General features: G+C 46.9%; 1 protein-coding gene across 3 annotated transcripts in view; it reads left to right on the top strand.

The window, feature by feature from the left end:
• The window catches only part of PPP1R12B (protein phosphatase 1 regulatory subunit 12B), a 137547-nt gene that overhangs the window by 30076 nt on the left and 88430 nt on the right, over positions 1–19041 (top strand). For all 3 annotated transcript variants that reach the window (XM_064733337.1, XM_064733339.1, XM_064733340.1), the window contains exons 2-6: positions 5531–5661; positions 6931–7049; positions 10220–10379; positions 14904–15048; positions 17348–17422. In XM_064733337.1, the coding sequence (XP_064589407.1) occupies positions 5531–5661; positions 6931–7049; positions 10220–10379; positions 14904–15048; positions 17348–17422 (630 nt within the window). The remainder of the gene's footprint in view (positions 1–5530; positions 5662–6930; positions 7050–10219; positions 10380–14903; positions 15049–17347; positions 17423–19041) is intronic.

The following is a 19041-nucleotide window of genomic DNA, read 5'->3' as shown; positions in this document are numbered from 1 at the left end:
GGATGTGGTTTGCATCAAGGACTGCTAAAACTGTAATACATTAGTACCATTCCAGAAGCCCTTGAAGCTTATCAACTGCCAAGAAAAATACAGGGGTGGCAAGAGATTAGCCTGCTGAAGATCCACCATGAAAGGGAGAGATACTCACCCTCTACTCCCACCCTGTCACATCACCTTGAAGGTTGTGTTAGAGCTTGTACAGAGGCAGAGGATAAAGAAGGAATTAAAAATTTCAAGACAAAATTGCTATGCTTTGTAGCTAACCTTGCTTTTAGCCTCTCCTACGTGTGAACCAAGCAGCTGAGGGTTAGCAAGGCCTGAAATGGAAAGAATTAAGCCTATCCCTCTATTTTTCTTCATGCCTGATTCCAAGGGCAGTTTAAGAGAGAGAGTGTTTCCTCACATGAAGAAACTACGCACCAGGAAGGCAACATTACTTCTGAACCAACTCTTTTTGACTGTCTCCCCTCCCTTTGGGGGCTGAGGGCAGGTGTCTGCTCTGTGACTCTGCTCCCTGAGGTCGTGGTCCTTACCATGTTCCTGAGGAATGAGGGATCAAATAAGAAAGGAGAACTCTGCATAGCAATAGATCCTCTCGGGTTACTAAACTTATCCACTCTCCTAAATCTGTTGCAGGATTAGTAGTACTTAAAGGACAACATATCTACCCCTTTACTTCCTCTTTGTCCTCTTCTCCTTCCTCCAGTAACCTCAGGTAACCCAGCTGGTCAGCCTGAAGGTGAGCTGTACCCCTGAACCCCAGAAAGGCCATTTTTCCGGCAGCCTGGCTCACAGGGCTTAATTTCAGTAGATTGGCACAAGAAAACACACAGCAGAGATGTGCCAGAGGGGTATCAGCTGTCAGGCCTCTCAAAAATTTTAGGTGGACAAATGTGTGCCCTAAGTTCTTCTAAACAGTGAGAATTTTGTTCTTCTTGGTTAAATGGTGACATGTATGAAACTATAAATACCATTGATGTATGTGCAAGTATGAATTCTCTGATAACATCAGTGTTAATCAGTTGATACCTTAAAAGTACTCACAGAAATACATTGCAACCCCTAAAAGTTGCCATTTAATCTGTTGTAACATTTTTAGAGGCTTTCTAAAGTTCTTAAAGTTCAGAAGATCATTAGAAGTTACCAATTTTACTCATTATCCAAGTTATTGACCTCGTAATTCTTGCTCTGAGTTGTGTTAAACATGTCATTATCATATCAAGATCTGAGAAGTGTGTTCTTTTAGGGTGTTTGACTAAAAAATTGTGTAAATAATCAGTTGCCTGATAGTTTCTTGCACGACACCATGATGAGATTTTCAGAGCTGAGCAGGAGTTACTCAGTACATTTTTGTCTAATGCCGGTTTTGGAAACTCCTTTTCCACCTCACTTTTTCAAATATCGCCCAAGGTAATTAGTTGCATGTAATGATACAACAATGCAAAAAAATCTTGTATTTTGGTGTTTGAGGTAGGCATGGCCATACCTGTCAGTTAAAAAACTGTTCATGTTACTCTGTCTCAGTTCCATTCCTGTGTGTCATCAACTCGTACTAAAATCAATATTTGCCAGGCTGGATTACATACGTGCAACAGCAGCTTTTCCTTGATCACATACATTGAGCAGAGCTTTTCATGAACTACAGAAGAGGGGAGGAGGGTTATTTCTCTTACAAATGAAAGAATATTCTCCTGCTGCATTAAGGATAAAGGTGGAGGCCTTTGCACTTGGCTTTCTCTTGGTGGTGAGTGCAGACAGCAGGTGTTAAATGGTCCTGGCTCCCTTGGGAGTCCCTGGTGCTGTCAGCACCCACAGAGCCCTGACTCCTCATCCTTGCTCTCTGCAGGAGCCAGGAGAGGCAAATCACTGCAGATTTCTGTGCAGGAACAGGTGGGGATTGATCCCATCATCCTGCTGGTTCCAGCATGCATTCCATCAGAGCCAGGCAGGGTGGGCACAGCACAACAGCAGGGCCAGTAACAGGGAGAAGTTTAAAAGAGTGACAGGGCTTCTTTATGCATTTAAACAGGCATTTAATTGGAGAGTTCAGTTTATCCAGTGGCTTGGGCAAGAACTGTGCTTCTCCCTTGGCTGATTCCCAGGCTGTGCAGATGTAGTGGGTGTGTTTGATAAACAATGTAAATAAAATTCTCTCTCAAATATGTACAAAGCTCACGCTCTGGAGACATTCTTCAGTCTAAATTTAGATTCATGCTCGAGCTACAGGTAACACTTGAACAAAGCCAGCAGAGCAGTGAGTGTAGGCAGGATCCATCCATCCACCTTGCTGCCTTGGCTGATAAAATTCCTCTGTGAGGCTCCAGGGCTGTGGGCAGCCAGAAGGGATTGTGCCCAAAAGAAAAGCACTGCGTGGGTGAGCCTTGCCTGGCTATTTCCAGAGCAATATGCTTTTAGATGAAGTCAACACTGGTGGTGTTCCAGGTCAAAATGTAAGTAACTCATCAGGAAGATGTTAAGTGCAGTTTATTTTAATTGTGTTGGGGCAAAGCTTGAAGTAAATCACAATAAATATAAGTGCTAGCAAAACAGAGATTGGATCTGAGTTTTGCAGGATCAGACTTGAATTCTCAGAGAATTCCTCCTTGAGCTGAAGAGGGATTATTATGGATCCATGTGTTTCCATGCACCTCTCTATACATCACATCCTTTGCCTTCCTGCTGCATTTCAGTGTGTTGGTACAGACAGAAGAATTCATAGATTTGTTTGTGTGGTTTGTGGGATTATGCATATCAGGCACTTATCCTTTCTACAGTGTGTCTTAAAATTAATCAGATGCACATTGGGCGCGCTGAGTTCTCCTGGACACTAGGAATATTTGACTTGTGTTTCCTGCCCTCATCACTTTTCTGCCCATCCTGCACTCCTGCTTTTCTCTTGATATTGAATTCTGAACTTCTGAGGATGAAGGTGAAGCCTTCAACTGGTTGCCTTTTTCTGTTGCCATTGGACTCTCTTATGATTCATTAGGTACTTTAGCTAAAGTGCCAAGCAGAAGGGAAAATGGGACAGCTGCTACAGGGGTGTGTAGTGAAGGAGCTGCTCCCTGTGAGGGTGGGCAGGCCCTGGCACAGGTGCCCAGAGCAGCTGTGGCTGCCCCTGGATCCCCGGCAGTGCCCATGGCCAGGTTGGATGGGGCTTGGAGCAACCTGGGATAGTGAAGGTGTCCCTGCCATGGCAGGGGTGGGACTGGATGGGCTTTAAGGTCCCTTGTGACACAAAGCAGGCTGGGATTCTGTGAGTGCATTTCCTTACCACAGACAGACTGAGACCTGGAGGCTGCATCTGTGTTGCTGAAGCAAAAGGAACAAGTTGCAAGGAAAATCCTGATTAGATTGTGAGAAAAATTAGCCACAGAGAGGCTGGTGAAGCACAGGGATAGAGAGTGTCCATCCCAGCAGACTGAACTGAAGCAGGCCCTGAGTTGTGTGGTCTAACAAGATTTAGCCATGCTTTGAACAGGGGGTCAGACCAGATAAACTAAAAGAAGACCAAACCCTTGCTCCCGAGGCTGGTGGTAGAACCTGGTTTGCACCCACATTGCTGAGATTTAACCATGTCCTGCCCCATCATGCTTGGACCTGGGGCTCCTCCAACCTTATGGTGATGCTCTTCAGTCCCCAAGGTTTTTTGTTTGTGTTTGGTTTGGTTTTTGTTCCCAGTTTTACTTTTTGAAATCATCTAAGAGAAGCCTCTCAGAGCAGGGTTTACAGGACAAAACTGTTTTGGGCCTGAGGGTGGGAGATCAGAGATGGACTGAGCAGGGGGGATGGAGCCGGTCCAGACTGGGCTCAGCCGTTCTGGGTTAGGAGCAGCCCCTGAAGTAAATGACTTCTAGATTTCTGCTTGTGCTTTTCTGGCCAAGGTTCAGGTAAACCAGTCTAAAGCAGGGCCAGGAAACACACTGATGCTTCAGCACAGGCTCAGCTGGGACGTGAGCCTGCTCCTGGGGCATCCCTTCCCAGTGCTGTGGATGTTCCCTGTGCTGTGTCATGTCTGCCAAGTACCTGCACTAGGAGTTAGTTATCTGCAATGTGCTTCCTTGGGGGTTTCAAAGCTGGGCTTGTGCATGGCTGCTTGTGAGCCAGGCAAATGGAGGAGTGATTGTGTCCTGAGTGGGCAGTTTGGGATTTGCACTGAGGATCCCAGAGTGTCCTGAGTCAGAAAACCTCCACAAGGATCATCCAGCCCAACTCTCTTTGCAGTAAAAATAACAAGAGCTGGCTGTCCTGGTCCAGGACATGCCTCTCCTTTGACTTGAGCAATGCAGCACAGAAGAACATGTGGTCAAACCAGGATTGTTTATTTTTGGGGTGTGTGGATATTGGTTCAAGAGGATTTCCTCATTTTTTCCCTTGCTGGGACAGGAATGGATGGATAGTCAGTGCTGCTCATTTGAGATGGATCATCTGGGAGTCACCTGCCTGCTGTAAGCAATAGGTGTGCCACATCAAACTGTGCAAAAGGATTGGGATTTTGCAGGAATCCTGAACAAGCTGTTTCCCTCTCTAGTGATGAGGAGCTGTATTTCTGCCTGGGGATGGACATGTGGTAAAAAGCAGTCCTTGCACCTCCTGGTCATGCCCTGTGCTCCCAGCACAGGCACACACATTGGGATGTGTGTATGAAGTTGCCAGCTCGTCCTTGAATAGCAGCTTCCAGTGAACTGTAAATGTAACACAAAATGTGCTGGAGACAGGAATTTGAGGAAGGAGGAATTCCACCCAACAGAAGTGCTGAGACTTGAAAATCAAGCTGGGTTTTCTTCTGGCAACTTCAAAGCAGGGAGCTCTCTGTAAATGCAGGCTCAGGAATGACTACAGCAGCTAATCAAGGGCTGTCATTCTCTTCAGCAGCTCATGGGGCTGTAGAACAGGCAGGGAAAGTTTCCTGTGTCAGACTCAGGAAAACAAAGAGGTACTGCTGAATAAAGAAGTTATTAAGTTCTCTAGAACTCTGCTTTTGCAATGATTACCTCTGTAACTGAGCTGCTTTAGTCTGGCTCCTGGAGCTGCTGCTTTCCCCTCTCATCCCTGCCCCTAGTGAGGCCTCATTGTGTTCACTGTTACAACCCTTAGTCACTGACATTTTGAGGACCAGTATAATCTAAGTAAATGCACAGCTTGCCTTGCTTAGAGGTATTTGATGCTGTACCTAAAACTACCACAGATTCATCATGTCAGTGTCCCCATTGTGGGGAGGGAACTGTGGGGGAGACTGGAAGGAGATCTCTGGTGAAAAGGGAAGTTGGAGCAAATTCAGAGGTTGTCCATCTGGGAACTCTGGGTTACAGTTAATTTTTGAAAATTCTGAAATTAATTGGTTTTCATTGACAGATTGAAGTTACCCTGAGCTTTAGGGTGTGATTGCTCACAGCAGGGGGAGTTCAACCCAGATATTACTGCCAGTGAGGGTTGTATGTTTGATTTAACACCAACGCAATTTTTTTTCTCTCTTTCTTTTCCCTTCAATTCTTCTGCCCCCTGGACATCCCCTCCCATCCTCCCTCAGGCCTGTATTGATGAGAACCTGGACATGGTGAAGTTCCTGGTGGAAAATGGAGCCAATGTGAACCAGCAAGACAACGAGGGCTGGACCCCTCTTCACGCAGTGGCATCGTGTGGCTACCTGAACATAGCAGAGTGAGTGAGTCTGGGGCTGTGCTGGGTATTGATAACACTTCCCTGTGCCTTTCCATTCAGAGCAGGTACTCAGGTGATGAATACTCTAAGCCTTGTTCAATGCTTTGGAAAGCAATGCTAAAATACCATTGATGTATGTGCAAGTATGAAAAAATAAGTGCTTTTCTCCTGGTGTTGAATTCTGAACTTCTGAGGATTAAGGTGAAGCCTTCAACTGGTTGCCTTTTTCTGTTGCCATTGGACTCTCTTATGATTCATTAGGTACTTTAGCTAAAGTGCCAAGCAGAAGGGAAAATGGGACAGCTGCTACAGGGGTGTGTAGTGAAGGAGCTGCTCCCTGTGAGGGTGGGCAGGCCCTGGCACAGGTGCCCAGAGCAGCTGTGGCTGCCCCTGGATCCCTGGCAGTGCCCATGGCCAGGTTGGATGGGGCTTGGAGCAACCTGGGATAGTGAAGGTGTCCCTGCCATGGCAGGGGTGGGACTGGATGGGCTTTAAGGTCCCTTGTGACACAAAGCAGGCTGGGATTCTGTGAGTGCATTTCCTTCCACAGACAGACTGGTGTGAGCACTGCTGTGGTCAAGTGGGGACTTTCAAGTTCAGCTGTCAATCCAGCACCACCAGTACATTCACCACTAAACCCCAAGTGCCACATCCACTCCTTTTTTGAACACTTCCAGGGATAGTGATTCCACAACTGCCCTGGGCAGCTGTGCCAGGGCCTGACCACTATTTCTGAAAAGAAACTTCCCCTAATCTCCAACCTGAACCTGCCCTGGTGCAGCTTGAGGTCATTTCCTCTTGTCCTGTTCCCGTTCCCTGTTGGAGAGACCAACTCCTACCTGGCTGCACCCTCCTGTCAGGAGTTGTGCAGAGCCAGAAGGGCCCCCTTGAACCTCCTTCTCTCCAGGCTGAGCACCAACCCTTTATTCCTTACCAGTCATACAATGCTTATATATTTAGTCCACCACAGCTACTAGAAAGTTTCCAAAATTTGAATTAAGATAACTATTTCTTAAATGAATTGAAAACAAATTATAAAACCAGGCAACCTCACCCTCCTATATTTGTGTGCTTAAACAGATACTTCTTTTACTTCTCAGAATTCTACTGATTAAAAGATGTGCAAGCCAAAGAAGATGTCTGTTGTTGTAAAGTTATGAAAGGAAAAATTTAAAAATTGGTGATACTTCATGAGACTTTTTTAAAAATTAGTAAAATTTCCTTTTCTTAAAAGAAAATCAAAAGATAATCAAGCTGTCCTTGCTGCAGGTACCTGATCAGCCACGGGGCCAACGTGGCTGCTGTGAACAGCGAGGGCGAGGTCCCGTCCGACATCGCGGAGGAGGCGGCCATGAAGGACCTGCTCCTGGAGCAAGTCAAGAAACAAGGTAAAGGAGGGGCTTGAATGAGTGAGAGCTGGCACCCCTGAGAGTTTCTGTATGAGAATTCTGCTGCCTCGCTGTCCGTTGGTGAAGAGATCTGAGATCTGGCCCAGGAAGCAGCAGGCAAATTTTGCTTTGCTGTCAGGACAGTGGAGCAGATACAGGAGGTTTGTGGTCTCTGTCCTTGGGGTTCTTCAAAGCACCACAGTCCTGAATTCTGATTCATCAGATCTAGTTACTTTTAAAGTGAGATTTAATTCTGACCTCTGATATCAATGAAAGGTCTTGTTTCACAAAGGCTTGATAAAACTGAGGTGAAATTTGTCATGGTGAGGGAAGACTTGGGACACTTAATATGAGATCAGCAAGCTTCCTTTATTGAAGAGAGCATCAGACATTTATGCACAACAAGTAATAAGCTCATACATATTCTGTAAGCTAAGCAGTCTATTGGTTATACTGTAATTATCAGCTCCTCTCTTACTCCTTCATTCTTTATATCTTGCATCTACTTTTTCTCACATCTTTGTCTCAGCTACAGCACTTTGTTATTGTAATCCAGCTATGCTCAAGGCTGCAGTGTCCTTGCAGGTGCAGGGACCCAGATTAGCTGGGTCCAGCACCCTTCCAATTCTTGGTCAGCTATCCAAAATTCCTCCACAAGATTTATGGGACTGCCAAAGGCAGGGACCAGGAAATGAATATTCCAGGCCTGGAGTGACATGCTTTATCCTGATCTTTCCCTAGTTTTCTTCTGCCATATCCCCTTTCTCAGCAAGTGTGCCTGGCTGAGGGGCTGCTCTCCAGGCTGTCCCTGCACAAACATCCCTGGCTGAAGAATAGTTTGGGACTGATATTAAAATAAAGAATTGCTTTATCAGGCTAAAATTTTCTTCATACTCATGGAATTCATTTGGGAGTGGTTGAACGTCTGCATGTGTGTCTGAGAAGTTTAAATCATGTCTATGAATTTCATCAACAATGCTGGAAAAGGAACCCAAGGAATTCCTGGAGCTTCTATCCTTGGACATAGGCAAAGCTCAGCTGCATTCATGTCTGAGCTGATTCATCTGGCTTTGAAGTTACTCTCCTTGGAGTGTGTGTTGGGGCTACAGAGCCCCACAGACTCTGCTCTGGGTTATTTTATTCCTGCAGATTTGGGGTGGTTGTTTACATGCTGGATTGAATCCAGTCCCTCTATCAGATATATTTTGACACATGGTGGTAACTTTGTTTATTAAGGTATAGTTAGGAAGGAATCAGTCCCTCGGTGCTTTTCACCCGTGTTAATGTTCCTGGGCCACCAAAGGCACAGCTTGCCCTCAGAGAAGCCAGGCTGGCTGTCACCTCCTTATTTTCCATGGGCCTTAACAGTTTCCAGGAGAATCTGCTCCATGATCTTGCTGTGCACAGAGGAGAGGCCAATTGGCCTGTAGTGCCCCAGGTCTTCCTCTTGTCCCTGTTTAAAAATGGGGGTTATGTTTTCCATTTTCCAGCCCATGAGAAGTTCACTAGGCTGCCACAACTTCTCAAATACAAAAGTGATTTAGATACTTCCTCTACCAGCTCCCTTGGGTGCATCTCACCAGGTTCTGTGGACTTGTGCACCTTCAGGTTCCTTAAATGACAGTAATGTGGTTGAAACCTTACAGGACATTGAGGCAGTGGTTCTGCCTTACCTGCAGGTCTTTTGCCAGACACTTTTTGGGATTCTGCTTGCATTGCCTCACCACATTAGTGGCATCCTGCTAAGATACCCTGAAACAACCATCTGTCTCCAGATGAAGATTCCCATCTCACAGTTTAAAAGATCATATTGCTGGAGGAAATGGGGTTGAACTTTAAATAAGCATCTGTCCAGCTCTGCAGCCTGTCCTCAGCAGGGGCTGTGAGCAGATGCCTGCTGCAGGCTGTAACAACAGCTCAAGTGTGTACAATTGCCCTCCCAGCCTCCACCCACTGTGCCTCCAGAAATTCCTGAGCCAAACTGGCTTTCTGTGTATTTGTGAGTGCCCCATGGCTTTCTGTTTCCTGAGCTCGTGTAGCCCTCCTTGGGAACTCCAGCATGTTCAGAAATTGTGTGTAACACAATTTTGTGTGTAACAGCTACAAACTTATCTAGCCCTTGATCTGAAGCCAGTTTATTTCTGATCTTTGCAAAATCCTGCAACAGTGGGTCTCACACGGCCTCACTCTGAGTTAAATGTTTTCCTTGGTTCTGTTTTAAACCTAATGCCCCATAATTTAATTAGCAATTATGTCATTCTTATACTGAAAGTATTAATCCATAGGAGCACTTGCACTTCAGGACCCTTCTTGATTTTTGAGATTTGTCTTCTTCTAATTTGTATGTTTTCCTGAGTGGAGAGTTCAACTCTGATTAATCTTGTTTGAATTGGTATCAATACTTGTGATTGATATATTGTCCTTCTATGATCTCATTGTTGTGGAAACTCCACTTAGGAAAATAAGTGGAGTTTTTCCTCTCATTGGTTTAATGAGTGTGTCAGCCAGAGATCTCCCTCTCCACATCATCCTCCTGCCTCCCCACACCTCCACCTGCCCCTAAGCAGTCACTTAGGCCATCAGCATAGACTTCTTCTGGCCTTCTAATGCCAAAATTATTTCAAATTGTGTTTTGTCAGAATCTGGGGGTATGCTGCTCAGTGGAATAACTCAGCCCTTCTCTCAGCATGCCTGTCAGGAATGCCTCTGGAGCAGTGCAGATTCCTGTGTGTGTCACATGCAGTGTCCTGAATATGGAGTGAGCACAGAGCTGGCATCACTGTGCTCTTGCAGGAACCACCTGAGGGTCCTCAGACCTTCCCTGTAGATGATACCAGGTCAATGGAGTCAGTTAAGCTGTTGTTCATGACTTTGTTATTTCAGTCTGGGACACAGCCCATGTAGAACTGAATCCTTCTACCCTTAATGCACACCTGAGCTTTTAGTTAACTGGACTGGGTTGCAACCACTGGCCCAGCTTTCACAATTTTTAACTCAGGCAGTTTTTGAAGTCTCTGTCAATGACACAGAAGAGGCTTTTGCTGATTGTTTTGTGGAAGATCAGAAATAGTTTACCAATATTTTATAGCAAATGAAGCATAGGTTAAGTGTAACAAGTACTTCAGAGCTTTCATCTCTTGTTGGTTTTTGTTCTGTGCTTCACCCCCTAGGTGTGGACCTGGAGCTGTGCAGGAAGGAGGAGGAGCAGCAGATGCTGCAGGATGCCCGGCAGTGGCTGAACAGCGGCAGGATCGAGGATGTGAAGCAGCCCCGCACAGGGGCCACAGCTCTGCACGTTGCTGCAGCCAAGGGATATTCTGAAGTCATGAGGTAGGAGCTCCTCCAGGGCTGCTGCATGAAGTTAAGGCTGAAGACATCTTGCTTTACATTCAGAGAAATTTATTCCATAGTGAGATTTCCAGGCTGCCGTTTCTCTGTGGTGTTATGTGTACAGCCACAGTGGTTCACCCAGAAATACACAGGGACTGGAGGATTCCCTTTCATACCTCCAGGCCTTTTTGGAGTAATGAAAGCTTTTTGGAGAATGAGGCATAAATTAGGAGGTCTCTAATTTTTCTAATCACAAGGTCTGATTTTCACTGTTACAGTTTCAGGACTAGCAAGTTAAACAGCAGTAGGGGATAAAAGTATAATGTTGACATACAAAGTGACAACACATACTGCATGACAGTCACAAACATGACCAGTCTTGTGGGAAAATGCAGTGTCCACCCCTGTCTCACTGTCCTCTGCCTCTTCTTGTTACTGCTCCTCCAGTGACAGAGGGATTCCAGCACCTCACAGCTCTGCTGTCCTGGCACTAACAAGATTGTTATGACCATAAACCTGCCCAGTGTAGCATTTCCTGGTAAAAAACCATTAATATTGTTACAGGTAATGTCAAATTAGGCTTTCCACCAATAAAGCTTTCTTCTCTGCTCTTTATTTGTGGCTGGAGCTGCCCATGAACATAGAGCTCATGGAATCCCAGACTGGGTTGGGTTTGGAGGAACCCTAAATTCATCTTCTCCCACTCTCTGCCATGGGCAGGGACACCTTCATCTGTCCCAGGTTGCTCCAAGCCCTGTCCAACCTGGCCTTGGACACTTCCAGGGATGGGGCAGCCACAGCTGCTCTGGGCACCCTGTTGCCAGGGCCTGCCCACCCTCACAGGAAGGAATTTTTACTTCATTCTAATCTAATCCTGCCCTCTCTCCATGTGAATCTGTTCCTCTTTGTGTTGTTACTACATGCTCTTGTGAGTAGTCTTTCCAAAGTGTCATAGTTTGACACTGCCCAATGCCAGGCACCCACAGGATGGACTGACTGACTGACTGACTGACTGACTGACTCACTCACTCACTCACTCACTCACTCACTCACTCACTCACCCTCCCCTTCCACAGCTGGGCAGAGGAGAGAAAAAAATTACCAAAGTGTTCATGAGATGAGATAAGGACTGGAGAAAACCCTTCAAGGGCAAAACAGACTCAGCTTAAAGTTGCAAAGTGAATTTATTACTATCAGAATCAGAGGAGAATAATGAGAAGTAAAATAAGCCTCTAATAAGCCTCTAAATAAGCCTTTTACCCCCAGCCCCTTCCTACTGACAGCACAGGGTGTGGGGTTTGGTCAGTTCATCACTGAGATTTTCTTTGCTGCTCTGGGAGAGGAATCCTTCCCCTGTGAGACCCTGGGTTCTCTGTGAACTTTCCAGTGTGGCTTCACTCTCACAAGCAGCAGACCTCCCAGAATTGCTGCAATGTGAATTCCCCCCACAGGCTCACAGTCCTCCCAAAACTGCTGCAGCCTGGGTCTCTCTTCCCACGGGGTGCAGTCCTCCAAGGCCAGGCTGCTCCAGCCTGGAAACAGAGCCCCCTCTCTCCACTGGGTCTGCCTCTGGATCACAGCTTCCTCCAGGCATCCACCCACTGCAGTGTCAGCACCTCCCCTGGGAGGTGGCTGAGGGTGGGTCTCTGCATCCCCCAGGGATCCCCATGGGCTTTGGGTGGATCTCTGCATCCCTGTGGATCACCACAGGGTGTGGGTGGATCTCTGCATCCCCATGGATCTCTGCATTCCCTGTGGATCCCCAGGGGCTGTGCATGGATCTCTGTATCCCCCATGGATCCCCATTAGTTGCAGGGCACAGCTGCTTCACCACAGCCTGCAGAGGAATCTTGGCTCTGGTGTGTGGAGCACCTCCTCCCCTCATTCTTCTTGGTGTCTCCATGTTGTTTCCTTCACATGTTCTCACCTCCTCTTCTCTGACAAGAAGAAAAACTGTGCATGCCCACTTTGTTTTGATTTCCTTCTTAAATCTGCTGTCACAGAGGTGTCACCAGCCTCTCTAACTGGCCCAGCCTTGGCCAGCAGCCAAGGTCAGAACCATCAGGGACTGGCTCTTCCAGACATGTTAGAAGCTTCCAGCAGCTTCTCACAGAAGCCACCTCTGTGGCCTGCCTGCTACCAAAAGCCAGGCTGTGTAACCAGCACACAAGCTTACTCTGTTGCCTGTGTTAAAATCCATTCTGGAAGTGTTCATCTATCTTGATCCTAAGTTTCATAATTTTAAGTGGCATGACTTGATGTCAGAGAGCTGTTTCATATCAAGCCCAAGCATTTTACTGTACTTCATGTTTCTGATTTGTATTCAGTCATTAGAACTTATAATTGAGTGATGAGCTGGCTGTACCTGTACTGTGCCCAAGAACAGGAATCTAACACAGCTCACATGAATAGAAATGTAACATCTCTGAGCTGGAGGTGTTGGTCCCATCACCTGTCAGGGGAGGGCTGTGTATCCAGTGCTCCTTGAAAGTTCAGTGTGTGCAGGATGACTTAGCTCTGGAAAGTCTCTCCTTGGCATTAATTGTGGTAATGATAAACACATCTCACAGCAAGCTGACATTGTTTCACTCTTGTGTATGTGGTGGCTGTGCTGAAGTTCAAATCCAGAGCTTTAGTGACTTAAACTAAGGGGGCTGACAGCCAGGAGCCAGCTAACTCTAAATGAGACATGGAATTTGTCTGTGACCTTGAGTCTCTTAGCAGCTCTGTTTCTCCCTTCTGCCAGCTGGAAAATCAACAGAAACTCAGCACCTAATTTACAATTTCTTTCACAGAGAAGCCCACAGCTGTGACTGTGTTTTATTTAGCACAGTAGCACTTTGGTGTGAAGCTGCAGGAGTTTCCAAGCATTGGTGCCATGTTGGGGTCCTGCTGGATTTCCCTCATGCTGTGCAATGGTGGCTCTGCATGGGGGAATTTCCCACAATAGAAATTTTCAGGAGCAGTTTGACCAAACTTGCAGGATTCCCCTGGGATGTTATTCACTATTTAAGCAGTTTGGATAATAGTTTTGATACAGGAGCTGCTCAGTGCCCTTGCCTGATTACTGCCACACCATTGTGCACATGGCTCTGGAGCTCCAGACTGTACCAAACCTTTTGTGTTTGTTATGGTGTTAAATATTCAAGCTCCAGATGCTGTGAAACACCAGTGTTCTCCTCTGAGGGAGAAGGGAGGCTGGAAGGGGCACAGCAGTGAGGGTATGGGAAGGAGATCCCAGGCAAGTTCACTCGTGGAAGGTTTGCCTGAACTGTCCAAGGGCTACTCTGAAAACATGCATTTGGGGTTGTTTAATCCACATGAGGGTTGTTTAGCATACAGATTTTACCTCTGTCATTGTCCCTGGTGCTTCCCTGCAGTCCTTTGGTCTCCTTGAGGACCACCCCTCACTGTGGCCTTGTGTTCTCAGAGAACCAAGCGGGAGCTCCAGTTCCCAATGTCCTCTCCAGTTCCCACTGTCCCTCTCCGGTTCCTCCATGTCCCTCTCCAGTTCCCACATGTCCCTCTCCAGTTCCCATCTGTCCCTCTCCAGTTCCCCCATGTCCCTCTCCAGTTCCCACCTGTCCCTCTCCAGTTCCCCCATGTCCTCTCCAGTTCCCACCTGTCCCTCTCCAGTTCTCCCATGCCCCTCTCCAGTTCCTATCTGTCCCTCTCCAGTTCCCCCATGTCCCTCTCCAGTTCCCCCCTGTCCCTCTCCAGTTCCCCCATGTCCCTCTCCAGTTCCCCCATGTCCTCTCCAGTTCCCCCATGTCCCTCTCCAGTTCCCCCATGTCCCTCTCCAGTTCCCCCATGTCCCTCTCCAGTTCCCCCATGTCCCTCTCCAGTTCCACATGTCCTCTCCAGTTCCCCCATGTCCTCTCCAGTTCCCTCATGTCCCTCTCCAGTTCCCACCTGTCCCTCTCCAGTTCCCCCATGTCCTCTCCAGTTCCCCCATGTCTCTCTCCAGTTCCCACATCTCTCTCAAGTTACCCATGTCCCTCTCCAGTTCCCACATGTCTCTCTCCAGTTCCCACATCTCTCTCAAGTTCCCACATGTCCCTCTCCAGTTCCTATGTCCTCTCCAGTTCCCACATGTCCCTCTCCAGTTCCACATGTCCTCTCCAGTTCCCACATGTCCCTTTCCCGTTCCCACATGTCCTCTCCTGGCACAGGGATGCAGCTGAGCCACTCCAGACTCTCTCCTCTGCTGGAGCAGGAGTTCAGGCTGGGTCACCAGTGCCAGATGAGAAGCCAAGGTGTTCTCCCAGTTCAGGACATGCTGAAAGGAAACCTTATCAGTTTGGCATGTTCCAGCAGGTTTTACATTGAAGTCACTTTTTGTTCATTGCCCTTTCCATCACCGTTTTGAGCACATCAAGTGGGAAGTTGCTTTGGTTAATAAACAAGTCCAGAAGCTCCTGGCTGTTATGGAGCCAGGCTGCCCACTTGGTGCCTAGCAGGGGAAAGTGCTCTGTCAGGAAGTCATTCCTGAGGGGCAGAGATCAATGCTGCTGCTTTCCTCAGGCTCCTGATCCAGGCTGGGTTTAATCTGAACGTCCAGGACAATGATGGCTGGACCCCACTCCACGCTGCTGCTCACTGGGGAGTGAAGGAAGCATGTTCCATCCTGGCTGAGGCTCTGTGTGACATGGACATCAGGAACAAGCTGGTCAGTACACAACTAATGCAGGGTATTCTATAGCCACAGTAATAGTGACTGGTGCCTTCTGCTTGATCATGGAATCATAGAACCCCAGACTGGTTTGTATTCAGAGGAACCTTAAAGCTCCTCTCATCCCACCCCTGCCATGGCAGGGACACCTTCCATTAGCCCTGGTTGCTCCAAGCCCTGTCCAGCCTGGCCTTGGACACCTGCAGGGAATGAGCAGCCCCAGTTTCTCTGGGCAACCTCTGCCAGGGCCTGCCCACCCTCACAGCCAAAATCTCCTTTCCATATCCCATCTAACATTGCCCTCTGGCAGTGGGAGCCATTCCCTGTGTCCTGTCCCTCCAGGCCCTTGTCCCCAGTCCCTCTCCAGCTCTCCTGGAGCCCCTTTAGACACTGGAAGGGGCTCTGAGCTCTCCCTGGAGCCTTCTCCTCTCCAGGTGAACATCCCCAGCTCTCCCAGGCTGGCTCCAGAGCTGGGGGGCTCCAGCCCTGTGGTCAGTTTAGGGGGCTCCTCTCAGTTCTTTCCAGCAGGTCCATGTCTGTTCCTGAGATGGGAGCTCCAGAGCTGGACACAGAGATCCAGCTGGGGTCTCATAAGAGATCCAACATCATGATCCATCTACATGACAAAGTCATTGCAGTCGTCCTTGCCTGTGCAGTGGATAATTTAAATATATCAGTAAATGAAGAATCTTGACTGGCAGAAGACAGAAAAGATTTCAAATATTATGGGAGATGTGACCTGATTGAACCTTAGCACTGAGCTTGTAGGAAGGGATAGGAACTGATCTGTGCCATCCTGAGTTAGTGTAACCCTGAGAAATCAAACAGCAGCAAAGAAACCGTCTTGGAGTGCAAATAATATACCAATATTAAGGTATAAGGCACTGAAAACAAGTGAACCCAGGAGAAACTGGCAGTTTTAAATCCTCCTTCTTCTATGTATTGGTCATAAAAAAGAGGAAATTGAAGATTTGTGAGACATGAGTGAAGAAAAATAGGACAGAAGAAAAGGAGCAAAACCATTTCCTTTCTAACAGTTGCAGGTTTTTCCTTGAGGAGCCCTTGAACTTTCAAGAGTTTGTCCAGGGCTGCTCTTGGTGTTCATCCCTGCTGGGATGTGCACACTGGTCTGTGAGCTGTTCCCACTGGGCCAGGTGTGCTGTGGCTGCCTCTGGGCAGGAGGGAAGGCTGAATGTGCTGGAGGAGGTGATAAGAGAGGGCCCTGTGTGTTCAAGTGCATCCAGCTGTGCTGGAACTGCTGCAACTCAAATGCCCCATGAGGAGCCCTTTCAGCCTGGTGAGCTCTTTGGCACCCAAAATCTGGGGAATCTTTTCTGTTTAAATGCCATCAGGTGCTTTTCCTGTTCAGTGTTCAGGATGTGTATGGGGTCTTCATACATATATTCATACATTCATACATACTGAAACAGCCACAGGTGTATTTATTGTGTTACCTGCTCCTTCCAGCCCAGAATTGTCTCCTTGTTGGGTCAGATGGACAAGGCTACCTTTTATTTTCTGACCTGTAGCCATTGGATTCCAGGTTATTAATGGCATTTACAGCTTTAATTTGGTGAAAATGTAACCAGCTGCTTGGTTTGTGCACTAGAGTATTTTTTCTGATTTGTTTTAGTTGATAAATTCCCATGGACGTGGAAATGGATCCCAAATTTTTTGGCTTGCTGGCAGCCTTTCAGAACATTTACATACATGATGAGAAAGTAACACAGAATCAGGAATCTCCTGGGCTGGAAGGGACCCACAGGGACCATCCAATCCAACCCCTGCTCTGCCCAGACCCCCCAACAATCCCACCCTGGGCATCCCTGGCAGTGCTGCCCAAACACTCCTGGAGCTCTGGCAGCCTCGGGGCTGTGCCCATGCCCTGGGGAGCCTGGGCAGTGCCAGCACCCTCTGGGGAAGAGCCTTTCCTGAGATCCAGCATAAGGAGAGGTTGATCACATTCCCTCTCAATACAAGAGTGTCCTTTTTAGAAACTTGGAAACTCAAGCGTAGTCCTGGCTGTTGGACTTGAGCAGCAGCAACCAGGGAGCTGCAGTGCCCTGGGAAAAGCTGCTCACCGAACATAAACATGGTCCTAGAGGTGTTTTCCAGCCAGAATGGTTCTGTGATTCCATGATCACTGGCACTTGGGTTTCCTTGCTCTGGAGTGGAAGAATGTCTCTCACCACTTGGGGAGGGAGGATGTGGAGCATATGCTCTGGGAAATGGGACTTTCTGGAATATTCCCACTGTGCCATCTCAGACATCCTCTTGTGTTCTCTCTTTGGACCAGGGCCAGACACCCTTTGATGTTGCTGATGAGGGACTTGTGGAGCATTTAGAAATGTTGCAGAAGAAACAGACTGTGGTGAGTTTCTGGAGATCTTTTTCCAATTACCTTTTCACACCCAGGTGTTCTCCAGGACATATGGTGCCAACAGATGCAGGAAGATGAGGCCTACCTATTTTCTTTAGTTACTCATTTGCAATCTTTAATCACAGCAACATTTTTAATAGCTAGAAATCTAGATAACAGCAGCAAGGAGGTCAGTAGTGTGATGGCATGCAGAATTATGGGAACTGGTAAGGAATTTGTGTTCATCTTTGTAACTGTTGTTACCCTGCAGTTGCTTTGTTGGCTGGCAGGCTCTGTAGCATCAAAGAGCTCTGTTCCCAATGAGTGATTACCCAAGTCAGCTTTGTGTTTGCATCCAGGGAAATACACTGTCAATGTTGAGAAAGGGATCTGTTACCATGTCTCCCTTTCTTACAGTAGGGAGGCTTTGGATTGAGGAAGAAGAAATTATAAACTTCAGGGAATTCTGGACTGAAAAAATGTCTGGTTTCAAAATGATATTAAATTGCCATTTCATAATGCAGTGGAAGGGATTATAAGCCAAAAGTTGGCATAAAAAAGGAAAGCAAAATATATCTTGTTCAAAGTAAGGGCAGTTGTCAAGCCAGAAAGTTTGGATTGAATTTTTTCCTATTTCATCTGATCTACTCAATTATCTCATTTGGGTGCTTCCAAAACACAAGCTAACCTTCTTTGAAAAAGAATTAAAAATCTGTAAGTATCACTTAAAACATTGGGTTCAGAAACAGACAGAATGGGAGCACTGCTGATAAACCCAGGAAGGGATTTTCAGGAACTGACAGTGTGGGTGGTTAGAACTCCAGCTCTGATCACAACACAGCTGCTGCCATCCTCAAATTGCAGCCTTAGTATTCACAGGAACCTCTTAAAAATTAATCAGCTTCTCCCTAAATGAGGTGTTGATAAATACTATCAGGGTTGTGTTTTGGATTCTGCTCTCTCTCTCACTACCCAGGATTTTGCAGATAACTGCACTTCTTAAAAGAAAAGAAAAAGAAGAATTTTTTGGGTGACTGCTCATCCATTTTTAGGGCTGCTTTGCAGGGGCTACAACCCCCTGTTCTCTATATAGAAGCACTATATAAAGGCCTTCTCCATTTATTCAGTCAGTGTAGAGCTGAGCAGAAGAATCCAGATTTTATTACACTTTATTTTAGTGGATATGTTTTTTTAGTGGAAGAGCCCAATCATCACGTGTTTATCATGTGCCACTTCTGTCACTTAAAACCAGAAAACTTATATTTGTTAAGGATAAAACAGGCAGTTCCATGACATTATTTCTCTTCCAAAATGGCTTTCTAGTCAGATATGTTTCTCAGTCAAAGGCAGAGCACTGTGCCATCCTTGCTGAAAGATCTGCTGCCATTATTGCAAAGCAGGAGGGATTTTTGTATGCTGGAAGCAATTCATTTAGTTTGGGTTTGGATTTTTTTCCCAGTTACTGAATTACCTGTGAATGGAGCAGGCTGTTTCCTGCACTTCCCTTTGCTGTGCTCCAGCAGTTGGGTCAGTTTAACAATGTTGTAGCACAGATTTTTGGTGTTCCCTGGAATCCATGCAGCTTTTCTCACTTCACAGGGTGCCCAGGGCAGTGTGGCTGCCCCACAATC

The sequence above is a fragment of the Zonotrichia leucophrys genome, chromosome 26, assembly GCF_028769735.1.
Source record: "Zonotrichia leucophrys gambelii isolate GWCS_2022_RI chromosome 26, RI_Zleu_2.0, whole genome shotgun sequence".
NCBI classification, from domain to species: domain Eukaryota; kingdom Metazoa; phylum Chordata; class Aves; order Passeriformes; family Passerellidae; genus Zonotrichia; species Zonotrichia leucophrys.
This window is presented reverse-complemented; position numbering and strand designations above follow the sequence as displayed.